The sequence below is a fragment of the Lithobates pipiens genome, unplaced genomic scaffold (assembly GCF_037356315.1).
Source record: "Lithobates pipiens isolate NorthernLeopardFrog02 unplaced genomic scaffold, aLitPip1_a1.2 Scaffold_23, whole genome shotgun sequence".
In the NCBI taxonomy this organism is placed as follows: domain Eukaryota; kingdom Metazoa; phylum Chordata; class Amphibia; order Anura; family Ranidae; genus Lithobates; species Lithobates pipiens.
The window spans coordinates 177311871-177324083 of record NW_027507785.1 but is presented as its reverse complement, the minus strand read 5'-3'; the positions used below and the strand labels follow the sequence as shown (position 1 = coordinate 177324083).

The 12213-nt window shown below is 39.5% G+C and overlaps 1 protein-coding gene across 1 annotated transcript in view; it reads left to right on the top strand.

Moving 5' to 3' along the window:
* Nucleotides 1-12213, top strand: part of HMCN1 (hemicentin 1) — a 457974-nt gene that overhangs the window by 131725 nt on the left and 314036 nt on the right. Inside the window, exons 17-21 of the mRNA XM_077452653.1 lie at nucleotides 3039-3134; nucleotides 4796-4923; nucleotides 5763-5907; nucleotides 10503-10615; nucleotides 10917-11076. Coding sequence (XP_077308779.1) covers nucleotides 3039-3134; nucleotides 4796-4923; nucleotides 5763-5907; nucleotides 10503-10615; nucleotides 10917-11076 — 642 coding nt within the window. The remainder of the gene's footprint in view (nucleotides 1-3038; nucleotides 3135-4795; nucleotides 4924-5762; nucleotides 5908-10502; nucleotides 10616-10916; nucleotides 11077-12213) is intronic.

Here is a 12213-nt window from a genome sequence, read left to right as displayed (position 1 = left end):
CGTCTATTTCCTGAAGACAACCTCTGGATATTACTCTGAGCACATACACTCCTTTGGTCAACCATGGCAAGGCCTGTTCTGAGTGTAACCTGTCATGTTAAACTGCTTTATGTTCTTGGCCACCGTGCTGCAGCTCAGTTTCAGGGTCTTGGCAATCTTCTTATAGCCTAGGCCATCTTTATGTAGAGCAACAATTCTTTCTTTTTTTTAAGATCCTCAGAGTTCTTTGCCATGAGGTGTCATGTTGAACTTCCAGTGACCAGTAAGAGAGAGTGAGAGAGATAACACCAAATTTAACACACCTGCTCTGCATTCACACCTGAGACCTTGTTACACTAATGAATCACATGACACCGGGGAGGGAAAATGGCTAATTGGGCCCAATTTGTAAATTTTTACTTAGGGGTGTACTCACTTTTGTTGCCAGCGATATAGACATTAATGGCTGTGTGTTGAGTTATTTTGAGGGGGCAGCAAATTTACACTGTTAAACAAGCTGTACACTCACTACTTTACATTGCAGCAAAGTGTAATTTCTTCAGTGTCGTCACGAGAACATATATAATAAAATATTTACAAAAATATACACAATGTATAAACATTCTAAAATGAATTAAACATTTTTTAATTAAATAAACACGTATTGCACAAGACAGTTAGCATTTTTTGCTGTTGCCCCCCACCCCCATTCCCAATTATATTAATAATAATGATTGCTGAGTGGACGGTGCCAGTAGGGCAGAGACTGGTGACAATTGGTCAGTGAATGGTGTCAATAGTTTTATACTTTTTTTATTATTATTTTTTACAATATTATTTTTTATTATTTTTTTTACAATATTTTTAGGAGCCCTGTTGGGGGCTTTGGTTAAATATCAGAGGTCTACACAGACCCCTGATTTCTCTGAGACAGAGAAAGGGACTGAGAAAAGAAAGTCCTCAGTCCCTTTCTCTGCAGCCTTGTCACCGTAAGGGGGCCAGCAACAAATATGTGCACAGGCAAAGATGGACATGGTGGTCAGTCCTCAGGCGGGGCATAATTTCCTTTGTTTAGTGAGTTTGCCTGTGCTATCCAGCCACCTCATCCTCTGTCACACAAGCACAGACAAGTAGGCAGTCCCCTGCAGTTTCCAGAGTGGATAAACCTGTCATCTTGACCACTTCTATTTCTCCCATAGCCCCAACATCAGCCATTGAGGAGTCAGCTTAGTTATTTAACCACATCATCAGCCACTTGCACCTTGATGAAGCCCATCCATTAGTGGATTCAGATGTTGGTTCTGAGGTTGAGGGTGACAGGAACATAAGCCTAGAGAGAGGGAGTAACACCCTCCTCCTTCTTACCCACTTCAGTCGGCCCCTGCTATACTGAGTTATTACCGCTCAACAGCCTCCACCTACAGAGATGCTGGTATAGCACAGGGTGTCCCCAGGTCCTAGTAGCACATCTGCCAGCATCACACCACCAGCTGTAGATTGTAGCCGTCAAATGTCTCTGCCCCATCTGCTGCAGCAGGAAAAAAAATACAGTCCCTGCCACCCACATGCCCAGCATCTAAATGCAAGCTTGTCAAAGCTGTTGGCTTTCCAACTTCTGCCTTTCAGCCAGCCTGGTGGATTCAATGTGCTGTACCACAATGGCAGTCGCTACTACTTTTCACGTAAGACTGTTTCCTCTCTCTACCATCATGTGGAAGGGAATGTTCTGGCATCATTGGGCAAGGCAGTCGGCTGTAAAATCCATCTTACTGCTGGCACGTGGTCCAGCAAGCATGGGCAGGGACAATATATTTAGTTCACAGCACACTGGGTAATGCTGCTTGCAACTCAAAAGGATGCAGGACAGGGCTCGGTGCTGCAGCTTGTTGTGCCCCCATGTCTCCATTCAGCTGGTGGTGATGATTCTAGACCTGTGAGCTCTACCCCACCTCCTCCTCTACCACCTCCATGCCCTCCTCTGCAGAATTTTCCTATGAACATCAGGTACCCCCTAAGCATTCAAAGGCCTATTCCCAGAGTCAGGCTAAAAGGTGCCATGCAGTGCTTCAGATGGTGTGTTTAGCTTTATTTTTGTTTCCGGTCTGTCGGGCGGCATTCATTTCCAACATAGGGATAAGGTGCTTTGGGGGGCTACTCCAAAGCACCCTCCCCATGTTGAGGGCATGTGACCTGGTACGGTTCAGGAGGGGGGGGGCACTCTCTCATCCCCCTCTTTTCCTGCAGCCTGCCAGGTTGCATGCTTGGATAAGGGTCTGGTATGGATTTTGGGGGGCCTACCCCATTTTTTTAAATTTGTCACAGGGTTCTCCTTAATTTCCATACCAGACCCATCAGGTCTGCTATGAATTTTGGGGGGACCCCCTTTTTTTCTTTTCTTTTTTGGTTCAAGGTTCCCCTTAATATTCATGCCAGACTCAAATGGCCTGGTAATGGACTAAGGGGGGACCCATGCCCTTTTTTTCAATGATTTTATCTACATTGCCAAGACTACAAGACCCGACAATTCATTACAGCTGCGATCAGTTTTAAATTACAATTTTTCCTTTAGAAATGTAATTTTTGTGGTACTGCTTGGGCCAAACCGTACGCCCATCCCTACTTCTGAGATGGTTTTAAATTCATTCTATGGGAATGCAAAATCCACTTGAGGCTGGGTTCACACTGCAGTGCCAAGCGGCTCACAGTAGGTTTCCAGTGTGTCCCTGTTCACAGTTTCAGGTCCAAATTCAGTTCGAATGTTTGGCTGAATTTGGACCTGAAATGGACCAATAGACACACAGGACTCCTGTACAATTCACTCCACAGCCGTCCTGGAGATATGTGAACCGGCTTCATTGATAGCCGGTCACAGTGTCCTGACATCTGAATTAGATGCAGGGAAACCCTCATCCAATTCACAAGAGTGTGAACCCAGTCTTAAAGTAAACAAAAGCCAGGCACTTACTGTACGACTTTAACATGTCAACAATGTTGTTCTGTGTCAATGAGTGCTTGATTTCCATATTTCACTTTATAGAGAGGTGTCCTATATCTTTTAGATCTGTGGGTAGGAGATGAAGGTACCTACATCTGTGAAGCTGAAAATCTATTTGGAAAAGTCCAAGCCCAGGCCACTGTTACATTAACTGGACTAGGTAAGAAAATGTTATTGTGAGGTCATGTACAGTATATATGATTATATTGATAGTAATGTTTCTAATGAAATAACTGGCATATTCAATATGCATATGCTAATTTGTTTTAGTAGCTAGATCATATAAAAATGCAAAATGGTATTCAGCAATTACTGTTTCTTATATTGCTGACAATGTAGGACAAAATTTGATTCATTTCTGTAGGGCTTTTACATAAGCAATCAGTTAAATGTAGTTTAGTGTATTTAGCTTTACAATCACATTGCTTCTCACTTACCTATGGTTGTGGGTTGACACAACAGAGGCATAAAACTTGATTCAGGATTTGGAGAGAATGTTGATGTCATTTTGGAATTTAGGATTCAGAGATGAGAAGGAGGTGATGACATTCTAGAATAAGCATAGTTGGCCATTGACATTGTTGGAGTGTACAACACCATTAATGTATACATACAACCAATTGCTACAATAATAATTGTAATGTGCTTGGGTAATTTTAAAAGTGATTTACCATGCTTTTAAATTTACAGTTGGGTTTAAAATAATAACGAGTGATCCTGCCATAAGGGTCTCTATTATATATGTGCATGACGGAAAAAAATAGTTTTGTTTAGATTTGTTTATCTAGTTATTTAGTTTAATTAAATTTGTCTGATTCACTCAATTCATATTCAGGATTTGTATTCTGAATTTGTGTTTATGTTTTTTTTTTCAAATTTTCTTTGAATTTACAATTTTTTTTCGGTTCAAAATATTTTTGAAGTGGTAGAATCGAAAACTTTCGATTTTTTTTTTTCAATTTGAATATGGCAATGTGAACAAACAAAAGATTACAATGACTCTTTAAATCACCTTAAATCACAAAAACAGCATTATTTTGAAATGGTACTCTAATAATACACACAGTCTTTGATTTCAGAAATATGTTTACAGTTCGAATTTGAATGGAATTCGATCTAAAATTTTATTCGAATTTCAATTAGAATTTTGGAAATTCAGACGAATTTCATTTTGTTATTCAGAGCATTCAGTAAACTTTGTTTATACTATAATTCAGGTATTCGGATATATCCGAATCTCCGAATAATGAAAAATATTTATTCGGCACAAAATGAACTGCACATATCTAGTCCCGATGCAGACACTTCCTCATGGGTGACATGCCCTCTGCCTGTGTCCCAATTGTGTTCCTGCATCATCACCCTGTCATAGGCACTTTCAAATTAATCTACTGTATCAGTGCCTTTGCTGACACACATTACATAGACATGGTCCACAGTTGTCACCATCATAAACCTGCCCTGGGAAATAATGTGCAATAGTTGTAGGACAGCATACGTGCAAACAGGAAATGGCTGTTAAATGGTTGTAGGAGATAAGCAGCACTAAAATTCATTAAAGATTAAAAAGTGTCAAAACACTGTTTTATCATTAAAAAAAAAGCAATTGTTTATTATGTACAGTGTTTTAGCAAACTAAATGTCACAGTTTGGGTTAATATGTTTAATGTAAGCATGTTGGGGTTTATCTTCTGTATTGAAAGTTTAGTCTATAATACTCATATGTAACAGGATTTCTAATGTGATTGATGTGTCATTATGTTTAATATGTTAATTCATTGTGAACATTTTTGGTTTCAAAATTCTCCTCTTTTTTTCCAGTAATTCCTGTTATTGGTGAGAGCCCTCCTGTGGTCAATGTTATTGAAGGAAACCAAGTTACATTGCCATGCATTCTATTAGCTGGGAATCCTCTTCCTGTGAGGCAATGGCTCAGGAACAATGAAGTAGTATGTTTGCTTTCTAATCTGAATCTATGGATATTTGGGAAATATAATAAATGAGAATGTTATCCTGATCTCCAGCATTGTGCTCACAATGAAAAATGTGGGATACTTCAGTTCTTAAGCTGTATCATATGGTGGATGGAAGACCAACACACCGTATAAGATTTAGTGCCACCTAGGGCACCTAGAAGAACATATACAGCAGGCACAGAGCACCCCAGTGAATCATGGCAAAATTGCAGTAATAGAGCGAGGGGCTTAATATCTATGCAGAGATGAGAAATATGTAGTGTACAGAGTACAGGTGTCACATGTATGTATTGTACAGAGTTCAGGGGTCTGGTGTATGTAATGTGTACAGTGTAGTGGACAGGATCGGGTATTGCACAAAGTAAATGTATCAGGATTATGTAATTTACAGATTGTAGAGGTCAGGAGTATGTAACACACAGACTGCATTTGCCAGGTGTATGTAATGTATACAGTGCAGGAGTCATACAGCTCAGCACCCCTATGATTCATTTCACCGCTGTCCTCTCATGCTGTATAGGAAAATGTGGCTGCCTAGAAACAACATACTGAGCAGCCACAGAAAACAGAGAAACATTGGTGACAGCAGAAATAGGACCTAGAGCACTATGTAAAAGATGCAGGGCACATGCCCCGGATGTCTGGCCCAACTCCCATGTTGCAGATGTTCGAGGGAGGTTAGGACCCCCCCTTCTTTATGCCCCAATACCATATAGTAGTTGTGCATGTAAAGTTATACTTAGGGGTTAAAACAATTTTGTGATTTAGAAAATAATCTTTAAATTGTATATTTTGTACATTGTTTCCTTTAGATGATCTCCAGCCCATACGTTAGCATACGTTCTGATGGAACCCTTCATCTTGAGAGTGTTCATTTAAAAGACAGTGGAGAGTATATATGTGCAGTAACAAACGTTGCTGGTACAAGCAGAAGAGTTACAGCTGTTAATGTACATGGTAAGATATTTTAGACTTTTATAATATTCTGGTCATCTTATATTTGTCCAATATAGATGTTTCACCGCATTTACATACATCCTGATATTTCACTGCAGCACTAATAAAAACAAAGTAAAACATCCTATATACATTAAAGAAACCTCTTCCCACACAAAGCCAACATAGTATTGAGAATGAATAAAATGTTAGAAAGCAAATTTTTTGCAAAATATTTGTATAATTCTGCAAATCCAAACAGTACATTTTTAAAGCATGTCTGTACATCTTTTCTTGCTCTGTAAGTGTGGGACATTAAGCTAAATATGACAGCCTGTTACAGACTTGCATTAAGAGAGTACATGAACATCTTGATTATTTAAACATGAACTCTTCAGTTATTTCAAGTATGTTCTTTAGTTTCTGCTATTACTCGTCTATTTATATTAGCATTTATTTTAAGTTTATTTCCTCTTTAAAACTGAAAAGCAAAAAGCCATGACACATGGCACATATTAAATGAGACATCTGAAAAAGATGATTTGAAAAATGTAAAATTGAAAGTTGGACCATATTTAAGAATGTTCAAGTTAAGTATGAGAGGTAGTTAGCTGATCTGAGAAAGTTTGGAAGTTGTTCAGGTCAAATGATAATTAGTACAATTTCGAGCGTACGCTTGGAATTTTCCACTAAACAGCTGGGGAGAGTTTACTCAAAAACTTGAAAATGAGCCTCTTAATTATTAATTATTATTTTTGTAAATTTATTATCTTAAATCAATTTGTTGCAAATGGGGAGGATGCCAGTATGAGGCTAATATAATTTTCCGTTATGTAAACTGTATCTTTAGCCAACACATTTTTTGTTTTGGATACAGTAGGGGGATGGTTAAAACCTTTGGCAATTTTTTTCTTATTTTTATTTCTGATGTCTGTCTCCCATTGGGGAGATTTCTTTTAAATTTCTACTCCAGGTGTTCCCATGTACAGTTTTCTTTTCATCTCCTGTTCTGGAGACAGCTTTAAAATTTTGTATTTCCCAACAATTTGTTTTAGTGGCAATGATCACTTCAGTAAGATAAATAGAAAAGGTGACTCTCTGAGACAGGAAAAAGACAGCAATTCAAATTAGAATGGTGAAAATCTTTTCTTATGGTAAAAGAAAATAAGAAAAAAAAGTACTGCCTAGAGATAGACTTTATGTATTTCTTATGCCGCGTACACACGGGCGGACTGTATGGCGTACTTAGTCCGTCGAAACACATTTCAGCGGACAGTCCGCTCGTGTGTGGGCTTCAGCAGACTTTTTCAGCGTGCAGTCTGGCGTACTAAGTATTTCGGATTTTTCGAAATTCTGTCCGTCGTACTTTGGTTTTAGCGGACAATCCACTCGTCAGTATGCTAGTTCGACGGACTAAGAATGGCGCATGCCCAGAAAGGATTTACACGGCGGAAGGGTGCTTTGCTGTGTATTGGACTTCCTATTTCTAGTCCCGTCGTACGTGCTGTACACGTCATCGCGCAAGCTTTCGTCGGACTGTTTGGGTATCCGTGTGTGGTCAAGTCCGTTCAGTGGAAAGTATGACGGACTGTCCGTCGGATTGTATGACGGACTAAGTACGCCATACAGTCCGCTCGTGTGTACGCGGCATTACATAGCTGTGTTACTCCATGCTTTCTTTTGTTAGCTTTAGATCATACAATTACCTGAATACATTGTAATTCATAGCAACCGATCAGAAGATGAGAGCATATTAGGGATGATAGCAACCTTTTTCCAAAACAGAGTGAACAACAGTTACCAATCAGATTTTTACTTAATTTTTTTCAATTAAAACACGGAGCAGTTAGAGTCTTTTTTTTTTTTATTAGACAAGTTAAAGCACGTGGACTATTTCATGAGAGCAGTGGAAATTGTGACAATTTTAGTGTAGCATTAACCCCCCGAAGGAGCTGCTGAATTCTTCTGGGCTTACTGATTACCTCCTCCAGCTCGTACTCGTTGTCCTTGTCTAGGGGTTCCCAGGGTTGATAACCCAGTAACTGTAGAGACCGACACTTGAATTCCTTGTTATGATTTTTACTTTGCATAAAACGGTTGAACAAACTCAATCTCTAAGTTGGGAATAGAGGGTATCAGGGTAGGGTTTAGCTCAGGTGATTGGAACTGCTGACTTCAACAAAAGTCTCTCTCTATGTACACAATCCAGGTAACAGCCGTTCACAACTGGACTCTTTAACTGTTGGATAAATCCTTACGTTTGGGTTTAGCAGCCAATAGGTAATTCTAGCATTCAAAGTCTCTCACACAGACTTGGTTGGAAACTTACTGTACCAGAATCTTTCAGCCAGTCTGGCAATACTGTAAGAATTGTGGATTCAATCAATGTCCATGGCAGCTCAGCTTTGTGTGTGGCTCTCTCACTGAAGAGTCCTCCCCTGATCGTGTGTAGAGTTGCTTGGCCTCTCCAAACCAGAGACGGCACCGAAACACCTTAGAATCCTCATTCCAGTTACTGCGCCTCGAACTAGCCAGTTCTGAGGCTCGGAAATAGATGGATCCGCACCCCAGGCCCCTGGGGGCTGGTCTGGAGGACCAGGACCACTGAGTCAGCAACAACTTCTGGACCGGAACCTAGAACCACGTGACTTCGGCACCTTAAGTACCCCTTCCCGGATTACGCAGTGAGACAAACGTGCCCACTGATTGGTTCTGAGATAGAGATTGGTACCCAATGCGTCCAACCAAACTGCGTTCTATAGCCTCCCACAGGTGTACAACCCCACCTATGACCAGGCAAAACTTCTATACAGCCCAGCCAAACTGATGCCAAAGTACGATTTAGCGCAATTATTCCCAAAACTCATTACAGTTTTGAGGAAAAACTAAATTTAAACATATAGCGCGTACTCGTTAGGAGTATCGGCGCTACATTAGTAAAACTATTTTATATTTATTTCTGGATTATTTTTAACTGTTTGTGTAGGATTTGCTGAAGATGTATTTTGATTTGTACATTGCTATATTTTCATCATTCATGCTCAGACTTGTAAACACTTTCATCTTGTATGTCAGTACATACAGCTTTCTTGCCAGGCAATAACTGTGGAAAAATACAAAAGTGTATTAATTTCAGTGAATACTGTTCAAAAGGAGCCAGTCAGGGTAAAAATATTGGAGCTGCTATTGCTTACTTGTTGAACGTGCGTACTCCAGGTCTCTCATCCGTATGCATGCTTTACAACCTTGTGGGTTACTATATTGAAATAGACACACATATATTGGATGCCTGAGTAAAGTCAAAACCCACCAAATAGTGATGGCAAGATACAGTGTAATGCCTTGAAACTGATGATTTTGTAAACAAATTACCCGAGGACTGTCTCATATTTTGCTATTGATAGATTTTTATAAACATAAGAGTGAAATTAACAATGAGGATTGCACTGCATAGATGGATATGCAGGACTGAATGTGTGCATTAAGGCTAAGTTCACACTGCTGCGATGTCCGAGATCGGATGTGATTCGCACCGCACTGCAGTGCAAATCACATGCGATCTCTGTGCGATGTGATTTCAGCCATGCAGATAGTATGGCTGAATTCTCATCGCATCCGGCCCAAACTCGTACAGGATCCTTTTTTTGGTCCGCAGCAGAATCGGATTGCATAGGTGTTCACACCATGCGATCCGATTCCTGTCTGAGTTTGCAGATCGCACTGCGATATGCCAACTGATTTGGAGGTATCATTAACTTTTAACTGATACTCCCAGCAGTTCGCATAGGGCAGTGTGAACTGCCACCGGGAGACATGCGATGCGAGAACCCGCAGTGGATTCGCAGTGTTCCCGCATCGCAGCAGTGTGAACGTAGCCTAAATGCAAATAAGAATGGTCCCATATATATATATATATATATATATATATATATATATATATATATATATATATATATAGTAATTCTAATTAGAAAAAATACTAATCATACTATTATTTAAGTCAGCGATCAAAATTCATATACAATATATATAGATATATATCTATCTATCTATATATATATATATAGAGAGAGAGAGAGAGAGAGAGAGAGAGGGAGAGGGAGAGGGAGAGGGAGAGGGAGAGGGAGAGAGAGAGAGAGAGAGAGAGAGAGAGAGAGAGAGAGAGAGAGAGAGAGAGAGATTAGATAGAGGGGGTAAGGAAAGTTTTTTTTGCCATCGGTGTTCTATTGGGTAGATTTCTCTTCATATCCTGTCCCAATGCTAAAACAAAAGAAAATCCCTTCAAAATGAGGAAATCCCTGGTTGTCACCAGGGTCACCAAATGTGTCTCCATTAGAGGATTTCCCATCCATTTCTGTCCTGTAGACAACCCAAAATTGTTTTTAAACTCTCACTTTCAATGATATTGGTAAACATGATAAATAGAAAGAGTGAATCACCCTAATGGGGGCACAGACAGAAACAAAACCTGACAAGTGATCTAATCTCTCTCCACTCTATACAGTTATACCTTAAAGACTATAGATGATCAGGTAGTTTTTGCCTCATGCATTTAACTGGCTGTTCCTAACATGTATCCATTAACGCTCACTTTTTTTTTTCAAATGCTTTTTTAGTTATCCCAGTTATAAAACATGGACCGCAGATATTCAGTACAGTTGAAGGAAATGCAATATCTTTGCCATGCAAAGCCAGTGGAGTCCCTACACCATCTATTATTTGGAAAAAGGTATCCTTTCTGAAAGACCACATTCAATTATAATCTTTTATATTTAAATTTCCAATTAAAATCAAAAAGTTCAGATCTGTCATGACAGTGATAGGATAAGAAGGGTAATATGCAAAAGGTAAAAATTACTAACTAGACTAAAAAACTATTTTCTGCATGAGCTCTAATCACAAAAAAGTGAAATGAAATAGCAATATTTAAACTCAACGATGCAAAAGAAGACAATAGTAGAAAGATAAGCTTGTTGTTTGGATATTTTCATGTGTCCAGTTTCAGTACTAACTAGTATTTTAATTTACAGAAGGGCGAAACTGTTGTTCCCAACAATGGCACTATATTGATTGACTCAGATGGAAGTCTGTTCCTGTCTGCTCCACATGGGGAGGATTCTGGGGAATATTCCTGCAGTGCAATTAATGCTGCTGGTTATGCCACACGTAAAGTGCAGTTAACGGTTTATGGTAAGCTGCACATATATTTGGGTGTATTCATTATAAATCATTATCATGAATCTTGCATAGTTGTTTTCCTCTTAAAGTAGAGCTAGACCCCCCACAAAACATGTTTAATCATTTTAATTTTGTAGAGCATTATAAGTAAAACACAATTTCTTCTACTGAGAAACATTCAAAAGCTAAGAAATATTTAAAATAAAAAAACGTTTAAGTATGCTGTGTGTATCAAAACATATAGAGAACATAAAGGAAAATGAGGAGAGCTGCGCCAATAGCACTAAATAATGTGAAAATCTATATAAATGTAACCATGCAGAGAACATATGGCATTCATACAAAATACAGTGGTGTGAAAAAGTGTTTGCCTCCTCATTTCCTGTTCCTTTGCATGTTTGTCACACTTAAGTGTTTCGGAACATCAAACCAATTTAAACAATAGTCAAGGACAACACAAGTAAACACAAAATGCAATTTGTAAATGAAGGTGTTTATTATTAAAGGTGAAAAAAAATCCAAACAATCATGGCCCTGTGTGAAAAAGTGATTGCCCCCTTGTTAAAACATACTATAACTGTGGTTGTCCACACCTGAGTTCAATTTCTCTAGCCACACCCAGGCCTGATTATTGCCACACCTGTTCACAATCAAGGCATCACTTAAATAGGAGCTGCTTGACACAGTAAGGTCCACCAGAAGATCCTTAAAAGCTACACATCATGCCGAGACCCAAAGAAATTCAGGAACAATTGAGAAAGAAAGTAATTGAGATCTATCAGTCTGGAAAGGGTTATAAAGCCATTTCCAAATCTTTGGGAATCCAGCGAACCACAGTGAGAGCCATTATCCACAAATGCCGAAGACATGGAACAGTGGTGAACCTTCCCAGGAGTGGCCGGCCGCCCAAAATTACCCCAAGAGCGCAGCGACGACTCATCCAAGAGGTCACAAAAGACCCAACAACAACGTCCAAGGAACTGCAGGCCTCACTTGCCTCAGTTAAGGTCAGCGTTCATGCCTCCACCATCAGGAAAAGACTGGGCAAAAATGGCCTGCATGGCAGAGTTCCAAGGAGAAAACCACTGCTGAGCAAAAAGAACATCAAAGCTCGTCTCAATTTCTCCACAACACATCTTGATGATCCCC